The sequence below is a fragment of the Lissotriton vulgaris genome, chromosome 5 (genome assembly GCF_964263255.1).
Source record: "Lissotriton vulgaris chromosome 5, aLisVul1.2, whole genome shotgun sequence".
In the NCBI taxonomy this organism is placed as follows: Eukaryota; Metazoa; Chordata; class Amphibia; order Caudata; family Salamandridae; genus Lissotriton; species Lissotriton vulgaris.
The window spans coordinates 188,697,273-188,717,687 of record NC_141693.1 but is presented as its reverse complement, the minus strand read 5'-3'; the positions used below and the strand labels follow the sequence as shown (position 1 = coordinate 188,717,687).

Below are 20,415 nucleotides of genomic sequence, written 5' to 3'. Positions count from 1 at the left end.
ACGATTAATCACCAGACTTCTCTTGATATTTTAATTGAAGTCTAAAAGTTGCTGGAGGCTAAAAAGGAGGCAGCAGGTGCTTTTAAAATAAGAATACCCAATCTTAAAAAATGACGCCCACACCACAAGTCAACGCCCTGTGTGGTCGCACCGATTGCACCGCCCTAGAGCCGGCCTTCAGTGCAAGTGGACCTGGCTCTGTTCTCACTCGTGTTTTTTCATCTCTTGCAGATCTCCACCATGTCGGTGTCTCACGGCTCCAAACTGAACAAGTCTGTCCGAGAGCAGTACATGAAACTGCCCCAGGGAAACCAGGCACTAGTCACTTACGTCTGGATTGATACCAACGGGGAGGACCTCCGCTGCAAGACCAGAACCTTGGACCACGAGCCCACGTGCATAGAAGGTAAGGATGTGCACAGCCCGCACTGTAAAGGTTACGTTGAAGCTAAACCCAAGTGCATTCCATGGTGGCCTCTCCCATCCCTCAGTTGCATCCAGTTTCACCCCGTCCTTTCAGCAGCTAGCTCTGAACTGACCATGATGGTTTACAGAGGCAGCCATTGCTCCTTGTTACACAGTACCGGCACCTCTATGTGCCTCCAGGTCCATACTCTGCTGAGTCAAGATTGTGTATTTTTGTTTAGGCTTCAACATGCAATGAACACATACTATCCTTCCAAATAAAGATGTTGTGGGCAGAGGAGCTTTAACTGGGGGATCCTGCAATATTTAAACAAATCGGGCCCTAAATCGTGTCTCTATATTTAGAGGCAAAAACACTGATCGTTTTCTGAACAGACTGTAAAAACCGTTAGTGTAATCCATGGGTACTCACAAACTTTCTGTCGGGGGCCAAAATGACAGTGTAGTTTGTGGCCGAGGGCCACACTGGTAGGGGTTGGGGTCAGTGGGGGGCGGGGTCAGTGGGGGGGGGACTAGAGTAAAAAAAAAATCCACCCTGTTTAAAAAGTAGACAATGCAAACTTAACAGGCATTGCATAGCTTCATACACACTTTACCCCAGTTCCATCACAGGGTTACTTTTGGCCCATCCTTAGCCCTGCAATAGCCTGCAAAGTCTTGCAAACGCAATGGCGAAAAAAGGCATGGACCAAAAACTGCATTAAGTCAAGAGGACTCCCAAGGGTTTACTTTTTATTCCTGGAGCAAACTCCATGACTGCTGAGGCCAGTCTCTCTCTCTGTCTCTCAGTCAGTCAGTCTCTGTCTCGCCCAGTCAGTAAGCCTTTCTCTCTCTCTCTGTCTCAATCAGTCAGTCAGTCTCTCTCTGTCTCTCTCAGTCAGTCAGTCTCTCTCAGTCAGTCAGTCAGTCAATCTCTGTCAGTCAGTCTCTCTTAGTCAGTCAGCTAGTCTGTCAGTCTCTCTGTCAGTCAGTTACTCTCTCTCTATCAGTCACTCTCTATGTCAGTCTCTCTGTCTTACTCAGTCAGTCTCTCTCAGTCTCTCTCTCCTATTCAGTCAGTCTGTCTCTCTGTCAGTTACTCTCTCTCTATCAGTCACTATCTCTGTCAGTCTCTCTCTGTCAGTCAGTCAGTGTCTCTCAGTCAGTCAGTCAGTCTCTCTCAGTCAGTCTCTCTCTCAGTCAGCCTCTCTCCCTCAGTCTCTCTCTCTCTGTCAGTCTCTCTCTCTCACAGTCAGTCTCTCACTCCTAGTCAGTCAGTCTCTCTGTCCCAGTCCGTCTCACTCTTAGTCAGCCAGTCTCTCTCTCTTAGTCACTCTCTCTGTCTGTCAGTCTCTCTCCCTCAGTCAGTCAGTCTCTCTTTGTCAGTCAATCAGTCTCTCTCAGTCAGTCTCTCTCTTAGTCAGTCTGTCTCTCTCAATCAGTCAATCTCTCTCAGTCAGTTACCCTCTCTCTATCTGTCAGTCTCTCTCAGTCTTTCTCAGTCTCTCTCAATCAGTCTCTCTCTCTCTGTCAGTCAGTCTCTGTCAGTCAGTCTCTCTCTCTCCTAGTGAATCAGTCCCTTGCTCTCTCTGTCAGTCAGTCTCTCTCTCAGTCAGTCAGTCTCTCTCTCTCTCCGTCAGTCTCTCTCTCTGTCAGTCTCTCTATCAGTCAGTCTCTCTGTCAGTCAGTCAGTCTCTCTTAGTCAGTCAGTCTTTCTATCTGTCAGTCTCATACGCTGACAGTCAGTCTCTCAGTCAGTCAGTCTCTCTCAGTAAATCATTATCTCTCTCTCTTAGTCAGTCAGTCTCTCTCCACTATCTCTCCAACCTCTAACTCTCTCTACTCTCTCTTTCTCCCTTTTCTCTCTCCACAGTCTCTCTCTCCCCCTCTCGCTCTCTCCACTCTTCCTTCTCTCATCTCTCCACTCTCTCTCCTCTCTCTCTCCCCACTCTCTCTCCCCACTCTCTCTCTCCCCTCTCTCTCTCTCTCTCCACACTCTCTCTCCACACTCTCCCTCCACACTCTCTCTCCACACTCTCTCCCTTTTCTCTCTCCACAGTCTCTATCTCCCCTATCGCTCTCTCCACTCTTCCTTCTCTCCTCTCTCCACTCTCTTCATCCCTCTCTTCTCTCTCTCCGTTCTCTCTCTCCACTCTCTCTCTCCACACCCTCTCCCCACTCTCTCTCTACTCTCTCTCTCTCTCCTCTCGCTCTCTCTCTCCACTCTCTCTCTCTCCCTCTCTCTCTCCACTCTCTCCACAGGAAGCAGCAACAGTCCTGGGGAGGGGTATACTTGGTTGTGAACCATAAAAGTACAGGGATATGTATGATTCCCCTTCAGTATCTATGTACTTTGTGGGCATATATAGGTGAAAACGATGCTGTCAAAATCGTAATTTAGTGCATAAAAAAAAAGATACTTTGCAAGTACGGTTAGCATATCTCACAAATTGAAAGGTCGTGTACGAATTGAAAATACTTAGTAGGGCTGTGTGTGATCTTACCATGTGTTCAGCAATTTCTAGGTTGAGGCCCTCCCATGACGGAGCAGTAACACAAAGCAGCCTTATGTGAAGTTGCACGGCATTCCTGATTCTTCTCGTGATGAAATGAATTGTGACCACCTAAAATGCGTTGTGCTTTGAGTTTCGTAGCCTCATTATTCCAATCATAAAAATTTCCAATTTTAAATGCCCATGTACACCGGCTTGCTCTGTGAGGTGAGATATTTCAATGACGTGTTTGTGGCATGGTCACGGTTTGAGGAATCATTTTTGCCATTCCTCCACTTGTAAGTGTGCAGTGTGCCCAGACCCTGGCCGAAAGGGCTTCAGCAACTTCCCCCGTCCCTTTCCCCCATCCCCCCCCCTCCACCCTCTGTGACAGCCAGTCTCAAACAGCTTCCCCGGGCACACACAGAACCGCACCCGAGTACTTCACAGGTCTTTTAAAGACCATTTACTTGCTAATGAGGTTTTGTTGTGTTTCGCCCCTGCATCTCCACTCTGACTGACTATTACGGGAACATCGCCCAGCCCCCCGAGAGCAGAGTGTTTCGGAGTCCAACCGGCGGTGTTTGCTGACACTCTTTAAAAAAAAAATAAACACCCGAAGTGATGTCACCGCGAGCAGCTCCATCACATGCGAGGCGCCGGGGGAGTTTATATGTGGAAGATACCACACATCCCCCTTCCCTGCGGAAAGAAAAACATAAACATAACAAGAACTGAAGAACGCACCCGGTGGCACAGAAACACCCAGCTGGGTGTGGCACAGTAAAATTTTCGTAAGCCTGGTGAAAGGGTTGACAGAGTGGACAAGGCAAACCCCGTCACATCATTATATACTGATCAAAATGTCTAGGTGGTCTGGTCACCCTTTTGCTAGGCCTGATGTTTGGGTGGGGAGTTATGGTTTGCCTCTTCGTGGTGGAACTAGGGTCCCGCCTAGGGTCTCCCTCCCGTCCCCTTGAATTCTCAGGTGGATGGTACTTTACAACCCTCCCAAGGTTCCATATTTTTCCTTCTTGTGTCTCGACTGCATTTTTGAATAGTTTGGTGATCTTGGTGGGGTTGGTGTACTCCGACCAACTTGCCTTCCCTGTTGGAGCTCTGATTTTGATACTGTCTCCCACCTTGAATTCTACTTCTTTTGTGGCTTTGTGCGGTCATATCCTTCTTTTCTCTTTTCCATGGCTTCCCTTTGTTTCTTCAAGCTTTCTGCTTCTTTAGATCGGTCTGACCGCCCCTTGTGCCACTCCATCCATCCTGGGGTCAGCTTCGTGTTGGGTATCCTGGCGCGGAGCAATTCAAACGGGGTGACCCCCGTCGTCTGATGTGGCGTGAACCTGTATGCTTCTAGCCGTCTCCACGCCTCCTCCTTCCAACTTATTCCGCTGGCTTTGGCCAATTGGATGCTTTCTTTGAGGGTTTTGTTAAAGCGTTCGACCATGCCATTAGTTTCAGGGTGGTAAAGGGCGCAACGCTTGTGTCTGATGCCTCTTTCCTCCAGGAAGTCTTCCATCTCCTTCGAACACAGTTGTACGCCGTTGTCGGTCAGAATGTTGCTAGGTAGTCCTTCCCGGATGAACACCTCCCCTAGGAAACTGATGACAGTTTTGGTAGTGACTTCACTGACAAACTTTATCTCTGGCCACCTGGAATACAGATCCACAAGCACCAAAATGTAGGGTGTCCGCTGTTCTCCTGACATGGGGCCCACGATGTCCAATGCCAACTCGACCCACGGTCCTGAAGGGGACGGCCTGCACACCATAGGGGGCGTCTGTCGCCTTAGGACCTTGTCGCTGCTACTGCACGGAATGCACTCTCTGATTCTCCTTTCAGTGATCAGATCCATGCTCGGCCACCAATAGCTTTCCCTGAGTCTCTGCTTGGTTTTGGTGATGCCCAAATGCCCCTCGTGGGCTAGCTCGATCAGGTTGTCTCTTACAGTTGCAGGAGGTACCAGTCTCGTACCCCTGAATAGGCATCCGTCTATTATGGACAGCTCGTCTTTAATGGCCAGGTATGGCCGCAGGTTTTCATCCTGTTTGTCACCGTGCTTCCAACCGCCTCTTACTCTTTTGTAAATCTCCAAAATGTTGTCTTCTTCTAACGCCTTTCTCCATGTTTCTTCTCCCAACGCCTTCTGGATGGTGCAGACATCCTCCATCTGAAGGCCCTCTTCTTCTTCATCCGCCATCTCCTGCTTCTCTCTCGATCCTTCATCACCGACGAGTCTGGATAGACAGTCAGCTGCAAGGTTCTGTGTTCCGGGGACGTACTCGACATCAAAGGTGTATTCTTGAAGGCCGACTACCCAACGCCTTATCCTGCTTGAGATGGCATCCAAACCCTTCTTACTGAATACTTCCACCAACGGCTTGTGGTCAGTTCGGAGGGTGAACTGAGTTCCCCAGAGGAAGTCCCTGAACTTTCCCAACGCCCAAAATACTGCCAAAGCCTCTTTCTCGATGACCGAGTAGTTGTTCTCGGACTTCTGGAGTGACCTCGAGGCAAAAGCTATGGTTTCTTCTCCTTCTTCTCCTACTTGGGTGAGGACAGCCCCCAAACCTTTCGCGCTTGCGTCGGTGGTGATTATAGTTATCCGGTTGGGTATATACGACTTCAAACTGGGGGCCTCTGCGAGTGCCTTCTTAACGTCCTCGAACTCTCTCTGGCACTCTTGACTCCACTGGAATTCATTCTCTTTCTTCAACAGTAACCTGATGGCATATGTCCTTCCCGCCAGGTTCCTTATGAACTTCCCGTAGAACTCTAACATCCCCATGAACGACTTGATCTCGTCCTTGCTCTTGGGGGGTGTCAGGAGAAGTGTGGCTCAGGGGTTAGAGGCGGCAGACCCGGAAGCTGAGATCGGCCCTGGACCAGGGTTCAATTCCCCGCCTCGGCGGGTCTTGGGCTCAAAAATTCCACGGACTCGATAATTCTCGCTCCGGTGCCTTCTCGACTCACGGGTTCACACTCTGCGACTCTGGGCAATAGCTTGCTTAATCTCCACAACGGCCCCTCGCGGCGGGATGCCTGGCTTTCACCTTGTGAATACCCTGCCGGGGTTATCTCACAGGGGAATACCAGGACGGGTTCCCTAAGCAAGCGCCGGGAAACCCTTTGTGGGTAGCTGTGCGCTATATAAGCTCAAATACATTTACATTTACAGGTTCACGATAGTGTTTTGCAATTCAGCTTTCGGACATATACCCTCAGTGGTCACCTTATGTTCCAAGAAGTCCAATTCAGCACAGCCAAACACACACTTGTCTCTTTTCACTGTGAGGCCTTGTTACTGAAACCTCTCAAGTACGCATCTCAGCCTGCCATCGTGCTCCTCATGGTTTTTTGCAAAAATGAGTACGTCATCCTGGTAGCACATGACGCCTGGGATGCCCTTCAACATGTTGCCCATGATTCTCTGAAACACGGCAGCCGCCGAGACTAGCCCGAATGGCATTCTTTTGAATTTGTATGCGCCCATGGGTGTCACGAATGCCGTGAGTTCCTGAGACTCCTCGTGTAGTTTAATTTGGAAATAGGCTGAGGTGAGGTCGAGGCTGGAGAACACCTTGGCACCTTCTAGCATGCTCATCATCTGGGTGATGTTGGGTAAGGGATAACGGTCGACCACGACCTCCTTGTTTAGTGCCCTTAAGTCTATGCAGAGCCGGACCGACCCATCCTTCTTCTTGGCTGCCACGATGGGGCCAACCATTCTGTTGCTTCCACCGGCTCGATGACTCCGGCTTTGCACAGTTTCCCCAGTTCAGACTTCACCTCCTCCTGGATGGCAATGGGGAGCTTTCTGACTTTGGCCACAACAGGTCTGGCGTTCTCCTTCAGTCTTATTCTGTGGCAGTAGTTTTTCAAACACCCCAATTCTTCCCTGAACACCTCTTTGAATTCTGTTACAACATCTGCTTTGTGTTCAATGATTTCTTGTACCAGAATCTGGGGATCACAGTTAGGATTCAAATAGACCCCTAGCTCTTTCTGTGCCTGCCACCCCAAGATATTGTCTCCTACAGTGGACACATACACCTTGGAGACCGTTGTTCTGTTGCTGTATTCTACTTTCCCAAGGAAATACCCCTTCATGGAGATGGGGCGGCCTGCATACCCCCCTGGCCTAAGATCCATTCTTTTCAACGTTATAGTTCCCTTTGACACACGTGAGAACTCTTTGGCATTGATAATGGTTATTCTGGAACAAGAGTCAAATAATGCTTCCACCTCAACCTCCCCACCTTTATGGTGTCCTTGGGACTGCTGACTTGTCCTCCCTCGACCTGCACCACTATTTCCGCACACTCAGGGTTGCTAGGATTGGGGGCTTGTAACTCTTGTACCTGCACAACAATCTCGTCGCACACCACATTCGTCCTGTCTCTGCTTTGCCTGTTGACTCCTTGCCCACTCTTACAGTACTGCTTGAAATGTCCTTTCTTCCCACACTTGTTGCACGTGAACCTGAGAGCGGGACATTCTCTGTCGTTGGCCAGGTGCCCCTGCTTGCCACACCTATAGCAAGTGCCTCTAAACGTTCCCCCCGGCCTGCCCTCTTTGTGTTCTTTACTCACTATTTTCTGGCCTTTGACTACCGACACAACCTCACCTTCAGTCACCACCTCACTGACATTTGCCCTTTCCTCATTCTTCTTCTCCCCTGCGTCTTGTTTTATTTCTTTGACGCACTGAAGCATATGCTCCACCTGCTTGGCTATAATGAGTACTTCCCGCAGTGGCGGGTCGTCCTTGAGCCATAGCTCTTCACGTACTCATTCCATCCTACACGCTAAAACAAATTGGTCCCTGATTCTTTCTTCACTTGCTCCACCAAATTTGCAAGTGGCGGCTAGCTTCCTCAACTCGGATACAAAATCTTCTATCGACTCACCCTCTTTTTGTGCTCTCTTCCCAAAATGGTACCTCTCCATAATCGTGCTTGTCTTTGGAAGGTAGTGTAAATCCAACTTCTTAAGACTCACTTCAAACTCGTTCAGACCTCTAGCCTCTTGTGTCCCTAAGTCTGGGAGATGATCCAGGACCTCCTCCCCTTCCGCACCTAGATAATAGGCTAATATTGCAACCTTTCTTTCCAAACCCAGGTTTGGCCCGCAAACAGTGGCATAATTTAAGAACACCTTTTTCCATTTTTTCCACTGAATATTCGGATCCCCAGGGGTGGTCAAGAAAAAAGGTGGAGGGGTCACACTCTGCATGCTAGGTGCTAAATTTTCCTTTCCTGGTACCCAGAGAAAATACGCACCCACAAGATACAGTGACGCTAGAAAGAAAAAGTAGATTAGCATACACCATGAAAAGTACACATCCTTCACTTCAATTTCTTTCCAGTGACATTAAAACAAGAGCAGACGGAGAGGAAAAAATGCTTGCACAATCCTTAAAGCAAAGGGATGAAGTGTAGAACTTCGAGTGTAGAATGGTGCTGGGTATTATTGTCACGTTTTACTGATGTACCACACTACGCTCTGACCACTTCTCAGTGTAGCCTGACTTTACCCACGCCTGTGGCGGAGAGAAAATCGACCAGAACCCCTCAATGCATCTGGCTGAGCACTTTTCAGAAGAAAACCCATATGCAGTCAAATGTTGTCCCCCTGCTCGTGCTACTGCACCACGGCTATGCTCCCTCACGTTCTGCACTTCCCACGCCGTGCTGTCACTTGAACTCAAAGTTATAAAAGTACAATGCTTCGTATTTCCACACGAAATGCTGTGCTCCTATGCACTACTCTCCCTCTCGCGTTGCGCTTCTAGATGCCTTCTGACATGCCGCTCATCATCATTCCTTCTGCCACAAATGCTCCTCGCTTCCTCGCAGCGCTAAGCATGGGTCACTTCTACTAGCAGCCCGATGTACAACACACTGACATCCCTCGTAGTGGGAGTCTTCACACTCCAACCCCGCTAATTGTTCCTCACGCGCTGCCTTGTGTGCACTTCCCTCGATTAGGTATCACTGTCTCTGAGGAGGGTGGTTTTTCTTTACGGTTTCACGCCCCCCGAGGCATCAACACACAACGCTGCTCTTTTGCGCTTTGAAGTACGCGCGACGAAAGTCTCTTAAGAAAGTCTGTTTCGTGACAGTCCGTCACTGACTGAGCTCGAGCGGAGCTCGCACCTTCATTTCACATCGCACCTCGAGAGTCATACTATTTGTCTCTGCTTGCCAGGCTGAGGCACGTTCAAATTCCTGGGATACCAACACTTCACAAATGCCAGCGCTTGCGCGAGGTAATCCGTAGGGGTGCTGCTGGAGTGCGCGCAGTGAGCATAGGGAAATACCTTACTTCAGGGCGGTTCTCGTCTTCAGTACGCCTGGTTCCGCTCACCGCTGCCAGTACCCTTAGATCCTCCGGACTGTCACCACTTGTTGCCGCGGCGATCATTAGCTTTCGCCAGCGCCCGCTTCATTGTCTTCCGGTCGGCTGTGCTCCTTCACGTTCCCTGGGCGTGTTGAGGTCACAGGAAGGCTTCACCCTCGTCGCCAGTGTAGCAATCACCAAGGGAAAATCAAGACTCAGGATGGTGATTGACCAGAAAGTATTTATTACACAAGTGATAACTCCTGTGACCCCAGCCACAGCCTCGTTTGCTCGAGCCGCCTCACACAGTCCCCGGCGCTCGCCTTGGAATGCTGATCGCGGTGACATTCGAAGTGATGTCACCGCGAGCAGCTCCATCACATGCGAGGCGCCGGGGGAGTTTATATGTGGAAGATACCACAACCTGGACTCTCAATTGTAATCTAATTCTGACCTGAAGATAGGAAAGAAGACAAACCCGCCAGCCTCGGAGGGGATAACTATAAGAGCTTTAGGCTCATTCTTAGTAAAAGTGACAACAGCCATTGCAAATGAAATTGCTCTGACTGATAAAAGACTCTCATTGAGGGGAGGGACTGGCGAGAATGAGCCCCTTGTAATATCTGATACTGAGCCCCAGGCAGCCTTTATATCAGAGGAGGTTTTACAAGCTCATACTCTCGAGCCATCCACTTCTACACAGCCTAGCGCCGGTCCCATAATCTCTGCAGCCACTGACTCTACCGCTAACAGGAAAAGAGAGCCAACTAAAGATCCCCACCCATATCTTCAAAAATAGCTCGAAAGACTCAATCAACACTTTCTAATTCCAACTCTCAAGAGCAACCTCAAGAGCAACAACATGGTTCATCACTCTCGAGCTTGAATTGGGCTCAAATATGTGACAACATTTGCAATAACTTTGCTCAGCTATTGCAACCCATTATTTTACACTTGGCCAGTATAGACTGGACATTGCAGGAATTGCTTTCTGTTAAGTCACCTGCTTCGAAAAGAGAGGGCCCTATTATACACTCTATGCAGCCTCCCATAAAACCGAATCTGAACCCCCTCACCCAAAGGAGGTGCACAACATGTATTTCCTAGAGACCAAGGAAGGTCTGATCTAATAAGTGTCAGCCAATATAAATATGAATCATAGACCGAATCCAACCTAGAGTATAAAAATAAATGAGGGACCATTGAATAAAGCGCTTACGTCCGCAGGGCGGCATGGTATTAATTGTGGGACTGAGAGTAGAACCAGATTACCGTAGAGTGGTGCCCAAATGCCTTCGATGCAGAGCCCACATGTGGGTATGATTGGGAGGGAAAATAAACCCCATTATTTAAATCTACCTCCAGCTGCATGTCCATTTGCCCTAATCATTGTAAATGTTCTGATCATACGAGAAAATCCAACAAGAAATCACTGTCCAACTTACGGATAAAGCACAGCACTGACTAACCAGCTTTGCCAGAGTTGGCCATCTCATACAGGACCATTGATAATGGCCAGAAGAATGCCATGGGTGGTCCCTGCATCAAAAACAATAGAGGGTGATTGTATAGTACTTAACTACGACAACTCACAAATGGTAGGTGACCTGTTGAGACAACTCTCCTCAGCTCCCACATTGTCTTCCCAGGTTGGCCCTGTTCCACTGGGTTTCTTCTATAAGCCACCTTGTTTTTATGCTTATTTGACTCATAAGAAAGCTATTAGTGAAATCAGCAGCCTATCCTGGCCTCCGCAGAAGGAAATGTTAGATATACCTATCAGTAATAAATATTCCGTACTGGAATACCTAGACAGCTGCGACTGACTTACATCTCCAAACCAGGTGGTTCAATCTATAAATGAAGGAGCTGCCAAAGGTGGCTACTCACTAAAGCACTCATTAGAGCAAAATGTTGAAGAACTCGCAATGCAGAGGCCTGAATTAGCAATGAGCAAGGAAGGAAACACTCATGCAAAGGAAACCATGTTTAGAGCAGGAGGGAATGACCTCATAATCCTTACGTGGGATATAGCTAGGTATAATAACAAAAACGATAATAGCGAATGGCATAAGGAATTGGAAAATTCACATATCATTTGCCTTCAAGAAACATGAGAGGAAGACTCTATACATTTGATTGGTTATCACTCATTTCAAATTCCAGCCCTTCCATCTACAAGGGGAAGAGCAAAGGGTGGAATCTTTACATTAGTTGCGAATACAATCAAATTCAAAATAATGACATTTTGGGACCATTCACCCTATTCCCATATACTAGTCATAAAAGGACATAAAAGTAGTGACCTATTATTAATAAATGATTACAATATTAACTTTATGATGTTGCGTGCTAATCTATGACCCTGATCGATACTGTGACCTTATGCCCCTATACGGCTATAATCCCCTTGTACCCCTATATTGGCATAACCGATCAAATGCAATATTCAGAAACTCGTCTCTGGCCTCACACGAACAGAGCCACATTTCAGAATCGCTTCCTCTGCCACTTCCTTTGCAGCTAATTAGTGCAATGACATAGCAGAAGTTACTATCTAAGATTCCTAGATTAACACTCCGAGTTCTTCAACAAGATAAAAACTCAGCAACCTGGGAAAGCCCCGCTTGCTATGTTTTGATTAGTAATAGAACTCTAATGAGCACTGATAGACGATCACTTCCTAGTGACATCTTTATTGACGTCTTATGTCCAAAAACTTACGTCAAACAAGGCACCTTTCAGGTATAAATATTACCAACGTTGCCTTAAGCAAACGCTGTCTCGTTGCTGATGATACCATCGCTGCTATCGCTACTGCTATCGCTGCTAATGAGCGAACAATGGTGTGGTGAACTTAGGAGCTGAACAGCCGTCCCCCTGCAAGAGCCCAGCAGATGCAAGCTGCCCGCGGACGCTGCCCCTCCTCTTCCTCGACGCGCTGAGAGAGACGCTGTCTTTTCTCCTGCAGAGAAATCCAGCCCCAGCGTTTCCAGCCTACCCTTGCAGGTGACTGGGATATCGAGTCCCTGAAGGAGATACCAGACCTCCATCATTCTATTCCAGAGGTATGGTGTTGACTAAACCCTTAGAGAGAATTCTTGAAGCAAACCTTGGCAAAACCAACTTAACTTAAAGCTACTTACTTACTCCCCTCCCAAGTATTAGGCTTAGGTCAGGTACACTGGGGTAGGCGTAGTTAGAAGCACTAGTTGAGTATTTTAGCCTAATGAATATATGAATGTATATATGTTTTATTCATTTTAAACCATTGTATGGCTAAGAAACCATATCAATGCTTTTACAGTATTATTTCGCAATACTCAGCTTACTGTACGTACTTTTTATAATAACAAGTCTTGCAATTGTGGCAATTCATTTCTCTTGTACGAGAAGAAAGACTGTTCAATAAATGTTACCCTTTATTGAAAACGCCCGTCTCTCTATTCTCTACATATTGTGAAAGTAATCTGCACAACAAATGACTGAGTAAAATAACTGTCTATTGTTCACACGACTCTAGAGATTGACTCTTATCTGAGGAGCAAAGTTGTCATGTTGCACTGTTGTTGGAAAACTGAATCCCTTCTTGTCTGTACCAGGGAAGCTGATCACTTCCTATTCAGAGAAGAAAGTTTCCAGTGACCTCTGAGCTAGTTGGTAACAAACCCAATTAAGTTTAGCATAGTCAGTAGAGGCCTGGAAGATCCGCACTTCTACGTCGATACTACTGTTTATGTTATTCCAATGCGCAGGGCCTATTGGGAAAATAGGAACTACAGTACATGGCGCCCAACGTTTGGTAAGGCGATAAACTAACGCAAGACGTTAGAGTAACTCAGTCGTGCATTTTTCACACAGACCCCTTTCTCCCGTAAATACTCCAATAGACGTCTGGAGTGGGTGAAAGGTTAAAATCCGCCCGAACTCAGTAGGAAGAGATTCCTATGTAAAGCTCTGGTTTATTCAACGTTGAAGGATACAGTGTTCCAAAATATTGTGCACCTAATCTTTGTCTACTTGGAGACCTGCTCTGCAAAAACCTTTCTGACAATAAAATGTCAGACAGTGAATAAGAAAGGGAAGCAGCTAGACTGGCAACCCTACTAATAGAGGAAGACACGGGTCTCCTACCGACTGAACCGGATGCAATAATCATCCTGGTACATTTAAGAAAATCTATAACATAAAAACTTATAGAAAACGGACTGACACCACAAGGTGGTACAGTGATTTTCGTGATAGAGGCACACGAATATCGGCAGACAGAGGTATTCTATTCATGGATAAACTTTCCAGCGGCAAACGCTAGAACAAAAGAGTTTCACTATTACAAAATAGAGAAACCACCGGATGAGTACGCTCCTTTCGAGGAGACTGAAATCCCATTAAAATACCAAGAGCACTTACTTTGGTTTAAAGGCGCCCTAAAACATAATGATCATATTACCAGGCTCGGTCCACTAGGTAGACCAGGAGCAACGTGGCCGGTTCTAGCCAGCTACACACCACATCCGGACATTGAAAAAATATCAAAAGAAGAGCTGTTAGTACAGCTAAAAACACTTATAAAAATACATAGGCATTAGTCCAATATGTAATGCGGACTGCAACAGTCCAAACAGCTGTTAATGTACCACAGCTGACCCCTCATCAGGGGAACACTAATAAAATTACACCACAGAACATACAGTCATGTCTTGGTAAAACACCCATAAAACGGGAACAAATTCCTTTCTGGTTGGCGCAAAAAATCACTCAAATAGAGGCAGTATTTCCGGATACTACCCCTGTTGAGAAACACAGAATCTTGACCATCTGCCTTCCTATGGGAATCGCACCACACGTGGAGCACTGTGACACTTGGGGTACAGTCTTTGCTTCCATTTACACGAAAACACATGGTGTTCCGTCAATGGCGGTAATACCAGATGTACTAAGACAGATTCAAAATGAATACGGTCCAGAACCTGCTTTAACTCTTGGTATGAAATTACTGAAAGACTTCAAGCAGGTCTCGGCTATATTATTAGCCAACATAAAGGGAGAAGCAGCATCTGTGGCGATCCGCCAGAAGTTGAAGGAAACAGATATAACAGATCAGCCAATTGAGCTTGCCAGAATCATAGAAAAATGCTATGAAGAATTAGGTAGAGACAGCTTGGGTGGGAAACCAGTAAAGCCCCAACTGCTCGAAAATCCTGAAAAATTATTTATTAGAAATTATTCAAACACTCCTAAAAAGAGCTGGGATGGAAATAAACAATCCACTCCCAAAGAAAAAGCTTTCCAGTCCAGAGGAAGGTCTCCTCGACGGAGGGAAAGAACTCCGACTCGAGAACACCAGTCTCCCCAGAGGGAGCCCTCTGAGAAAAGATATAACCTTAGAAATATGGATAATTTGAAAAAACCTGATAGATATCAAAGTATTGATACACGTCCCTCTCGATCTTTTTCGCAGAAATTGGAAAGAAGAGGACGGTCAGACCCAGGAGAGCACACCAAGTCCAAAGACAAGGAACCTGCTCAGAGTAAAAAATCTCAATTTCCAGAAAAGAAGGTAGCCAGTATTAGAGTAATCAACCATGCTGAGAATACAGAGGACACAGTTGAAAAACGGGGAGTGGGCACAGACAATGTTAGACAGTGCAGCAGAAATCACTATAGCCCCCAAGATCTTGATGAGTCATCTGGAGACAGTGGACACGAATGAATACATTCAGGTTGAAACTGCCGACACCAGACTTAGCGAGCCCCATAAGATATACGAAATAACATTGCATATAGAGGGTGATAAGACTAGGAAAATAAAGGGTCTATTTTGGTATAAACTCTCAAAAGGCTACGATATTCTGTTAGCTGAAAAATATTGGCCCCCAGAGTTTGTCATGGAGTGCCCTCGTGGCGAAGAAATGATTATGCCTGCCTTCTCGAATCACATTCCGATTCACAAAAAATATACTTATGCAAGGAAATGGGCAGTAGCCCAGGCACCGGAATTATATAAAAATCATGTAGGATGGGATAAGGACTCTCCTCCTCACAAAATCCAATTAAAAAGTGAACCGACTGCCCAAAGGCAGTATCCAATTAAGCAAGAAGCTAAAAAACAAGTCAGGGAGATTTTAGATCAACTTGAATACCAGAGGGTGATTGAAACATGCACCTCTCAAATGAACAATCCTTTGTTTCCTGTCTCCAAACCAGACAATTCATATCGTCTAGTTTTGGACTACAGACACCTTAATGCATGTTGCAAAACATTTGCAGTACAAAACTCGCATAGTGCTGCACTAATGAACAACATAGTTAGGAAAAAATATAAAACGACATTAGACATATCTAATGGTTTCTTTTGTCAAAACATTGCACCAGAAAGCAGGTATTTGACCGCTTTCTCTGTAATGGGGTCTCAGAAAAATTTCTGTAGGCTCCCACAGGGGTTCAAGAACAGCCCAGGACTATTCTCAGCTAGAGTAACAGAGTTACTACAAATATATGATGATGAGGCATTATCTTACGTAGATGATATCTATCTCACAGATGACGACTTGGATACTCACTTGAAAAGAGTGAACACCATTATACTTGGGTTCGCAGCAGAGGGTTACTAATTCAACTTTAAAAAGTCTCGAATTGCCCATCTGACAGTATTATTTTTGGGATACGAATTATCAAGTGAAGCGAAAAGCCTAGCGGATAACTTCTTAGAGAAGTGTGCTGTACTCCAAGCTCCAAAAACGCGGAAGAATTTACAATCGATTCTAGGCTTTCTGAATTTCGGAAGAACTTACATTCTAAATTACGCAGAGAGGGTAAAACCTCTCTACGAACTAATTAAACCTGATTTTAAACAAATCAATTGGACTCAAAAACACACAGAAATTTTGAGATCACTGCAAACAGACATGTTAGCAAAAACAAAATAAGATACACGTGACAACACACGCGATCTTGTAATCCGAGTCATCCCAGGAAGATGCGGATTCACGTACCTGACCTCTAATGAGGGAGAAAATGTACCAATTTCAATTAAATCTCACTTGTACACACAAGCAGAAAAAACATTCCAGTCCCACAGAAAATACTGTGAAAGCAGTGCAAATTGCATTAGCAAATGAACGAGAATTAGCACATGGTAAAAGGATTAATTTCCTCACAGCGGAATCCGCCTTCGAGGCGCTATTCAGCCCAGTAAACCTGCCTACAGTGTCACTGGATCCGAAATGGATACAGTATGTAGATTCTCTAGGAGCGGAAGATGTGAAATACATTTTCGCCCCGCAATTCGAAGAACTGAATGATTTAGAATATGAAGAAGAATATCCTCTGCCAATCGAACTTCTGCCTCTCCCACAGTACGCATGTAAAATCTATACAGATAGATTTGTACAGCATTTTAACGTAGAGAGCAAATCCTACGATGCAGCCTGTGCGATTGTTAAAGGTCGTTGGCTGTGCGGTAAATTCAGACCGAAAATAACAAAAACTGAATCAGTAAGAAACTGTTCGGCTCAGAGAGCTGAAATTAGATCTTTAACCACTTGGATGCTAAGGGGTAGACTTCTCATGTAATGAGATTTCCATTGAAATGAATGGGCAGTGATGACAAGTTACCCTTGTCATTAGCATCCAAGTGGTTAAAGATGGCGCTTGAAAATACAGAACGTGAATTCCCGACACTAATCGTGTGCGATTCTCATTTTTGCGTAACTCTTACAATAATAAACTGCAGAGCTGGATTGAAAACGATTACAAAGATGACACAGGTGCCACAATAAAGCATAAATTGCTCTGGAAACAGGTAGCTCTTTTTCAGAAAGAACTACAAAAGACTCACGTGATACACGCACAGAGTCTTCAACGTGATGGCGTTCACGTTGCAGGGAATTCATTGGCTAACACATCCACAGCGGAAGCAACTAAACCGGCTTCCGTAGCCACAAAAAAGCGTGCAGAAAAATACATAGACGGGGAAACCATGCTGGCAGTAAAAACGACCGTAAAAGGCGACTGTGCAGCACTACCCGTGAACTATCCACTCAATTATGCATACGTAATCGATGCAAACTCCGTTCCTTTTGCTCGAATCCCTGGAGTGGGGGATAGGGTAATTCCAAACATGAACAGGAGAATATTTTTAATAGCAGACGCACACATGGGTTTGGGTCCTAGGCACAGAGTGATCAAGGAATCCCTGACTGAATTACAATCAGTATACTGGTGGCCAGGAATGAGTGTACAACACCAAATATATGCAAACAACTGTGAAAACTGCAACAGGGATCGCAGTAGTGAACTATGCTACCGGCTACCAATCAGAAACAGCATAACGCTGCCTACATCCCATCCTGCATCCTATTAATCATTAAGGCTAAACACACTTAAAATAATGTGGGCTCCAGCGCTCGGCTGACGCCAGAACGGTTATAAAAGATCTGCGAGTCTTTATCGGCACATACGCAATTGCCATGTTCCATTCTGACCAGGGTCCTGCTTTTAGCTCTCGAGCTTATAAGGAGGCCATGGCCAGCATGGGAGTTGGGTTGCGGTATTCTTGTCCGTCACACCCCGAAGGAAACAGTGTGGTAGAAAGAAAAAACTGGGACATAAAGCGATCTATAACAGCGAAGGTATTAGGTTCGGGCGCTGGGTGGGTCAAACATCTAATAAGTGTCCAAATCAGTCTTAATAATTTGCCAAGAAATTCTCTAAAAGGTTTCAGCCCATACGAACTATTGTTCGGAACTAGAATGAGAGTTCAGGACTTAGATAGTCAAGTATCAGTGGTACAAGATAAGAAAACAGACTTTGACATCAAAGATCGTTTGGCTGGTTTACAGGACTTGAATGAAACAAGAAAATCCTTAAGCAACATAAAGTTAAAGCAACAGCCAGATACCACTGACGAGGCACCACAAGCAACAGCCCCAGCAAGGCCTGTCTGGATTCCAAAGATTGGGGATCTAGTCAGAGAAAAAATAGCGGTGAAGAAGGAATTTGGGCCTTCTTACAGAAAAGCAGTACCTGTCTTGGCAGTCACCGGAGCAAGATCAGTAGTACTACCGCCCCTTGCTGGTAAAAAGGAGAACAGAGTTGTATCAACCGACCTGGTAAAACCACAAGCATGTGGCCTATAATCAACAGTAGGCCCAGTGGACTCCCGAGAAACAACAGAATACCCAAACTTGCAACAATCCAAGAGGTTCAAACTGAAAGACTAATCACATTCGATCAGCCTGCAGTGCACAGAGAGGGACTATGCAATAATGCCATGGAACTCGTGCCTCTTGAGACACAGATTGAAACAGTTCGTCAAGGAACACCAGTCTACAATAATGTGGCATCAGAAAGTGCTACCGAAAGACAAATTGAAAGAACAATCCCAACAATTGACAGAACTGCCTCTGGTTATTTCATCGACTTCGACAACTTTTCCGAGGATCAAAGCAACCCCGAAGTGATGCCAGAAACAAAAAAGACTTTTAAAGAAAAAACAACGGAACTCTTTCATCAACTGAAGGAAATCTACCTTATTTCCCCATGGTTAGAGTTCTGGTTCGGTCTAGGTGTATTTTTCCTCTTGCTTTGGCTCATCATGGTACTTTGTTTGGGAAAATTCATTAAAGGAAAATATAGTACAATGGACAAAGCAAGTCAGAACATCAACTTAGTCCTCAAACCACACAGATCATCCCACGTGAAGAAAAGAGCACTGTCAACAGTAAATGTTACAGCCATTCCAATACCCGGTGGGGTAGTATGGGAGAAAACTGACTATGAGATCTATGGTCCGGTCGAGATCCTGAAATATCCTCATCAACTGAAGGTTTCCTTAAGTGACTTTGTAAAACCTAGTACATTCTCTGATGATTGGGACTTTGACAGTATTAATAACATGATGTCTGATTTAGTAATGTCAGCTAGATTCACAGAACATGATTATTTACAAGGTTCGTCTAGTTATGAACAGATGTTCTGTTTTACACATTATGGCGATCATTATTTGCATAAATCTGCACAGCCTAGAAATGTTTTTAAGTATAATCAATGGGAACATTGTGCTGCACCGCCTAAAAGCAGTTCTAAAACATTCTTTGAGAAATTCAAGTACTTCTCAGGGTTTAACACCAGTGATGCAGAAACGTTTTATTACAAACTGTTATATAAAACAGGAATGAAAACAATGCTGACAAACACTAAATTGATATATTCAGAAGCATTTTATGAAAAAATGATGACATTTGGTTTTGATTATTGGAAAAATAACATTGAAACAAAAACCATTTGGGGTACGAAAGATTGGCAGGTACAAGGCCTAGAAGCATTATTCAGAACCTGCATGATACCAAAACAAATGATGTTTTTAAATGACACAATTCACCAAACATCCTGTCTTGGCCTAGCTAAGATCAAAGACCTAAACAAACCGTCTATTCCAAAACCAATACCTGAAAATGTAAGAACAGATATTGAGATAGACGTAACTAAAATTTTACATTTTAACAGAACACATCCTGATTGGAAAAAGTGGTTAATCTGGCCTACTGACACAAACAACTATCAAGATAGATTCCTGAATAAAACACAGGGGTTAAAAATGACCAGACAAGACCCTAGATACTCCCAGAGACAACATCCAGGGATAGTAACACATACAGTGTAGGGAAACTCTGCCTCGAATGGCTAGGATCATCCACACTGGCTGAAATTAAGCAACACTTGTCTTTACTTAAAGATGGTGCTGATTTGCGCGATTTTATTATGGGACCACACAAACAGCGTCAAAAGCGTTTCATAGCGACCAGTATCTATGCTGCATACAACAAGGCTTGGAAAGTCACACAAATTGAAACAGCTGAAAAAACACGAGAAATTGATCGTATTAATTTGGAAAAATCACTTTCTGTAGTGGACAATGGGTTAATGACTCTGTCCTCCAGAATATATTCGTTGGACAATATTGCATCCTCTGCCTTTGATATAATAGACAGAGACTTGCTAATGTTACAGCATGGCCAGTCGCAATTACGTTCTGTTGGACTTGGCCCGTCTGGCAGGTCAGCCCCTGAAGTTTTGCGCTTGTTATATGTGACCTGGGAATGGAGATCCCCCTTCTGAGTGTGTCTGTGGTGAGAGAGACATGCCTCCCATAGGAATGCATG

The 20,415-nt window shown here is 45.4% G+C and overlaps 1 protein-coding gene across 1 annotated transcript in view; it reads left to right on the top strand.

Annotated features, from left to right (window-relative positions):
* The first annotated feature begins 208 nt into the window (after positions 1–208).
* Positions 209–20,415, top strand: part of LOC147710442 (glutamine synthetase-like) — a 90,714-nt gene continuing 70,507 nt past the window's right edge. The window contains exon 1 of the mRNA XM_086920002.1: positions 209–406. Within this exon, the coding sequence (XP_086776128.1) occupies positions 241–406 (166 nt within the window). The 5' untranslated portion in view covers positions 209–240. The remainder of the gene's footprint in view (positions 407–20,415) is intronic.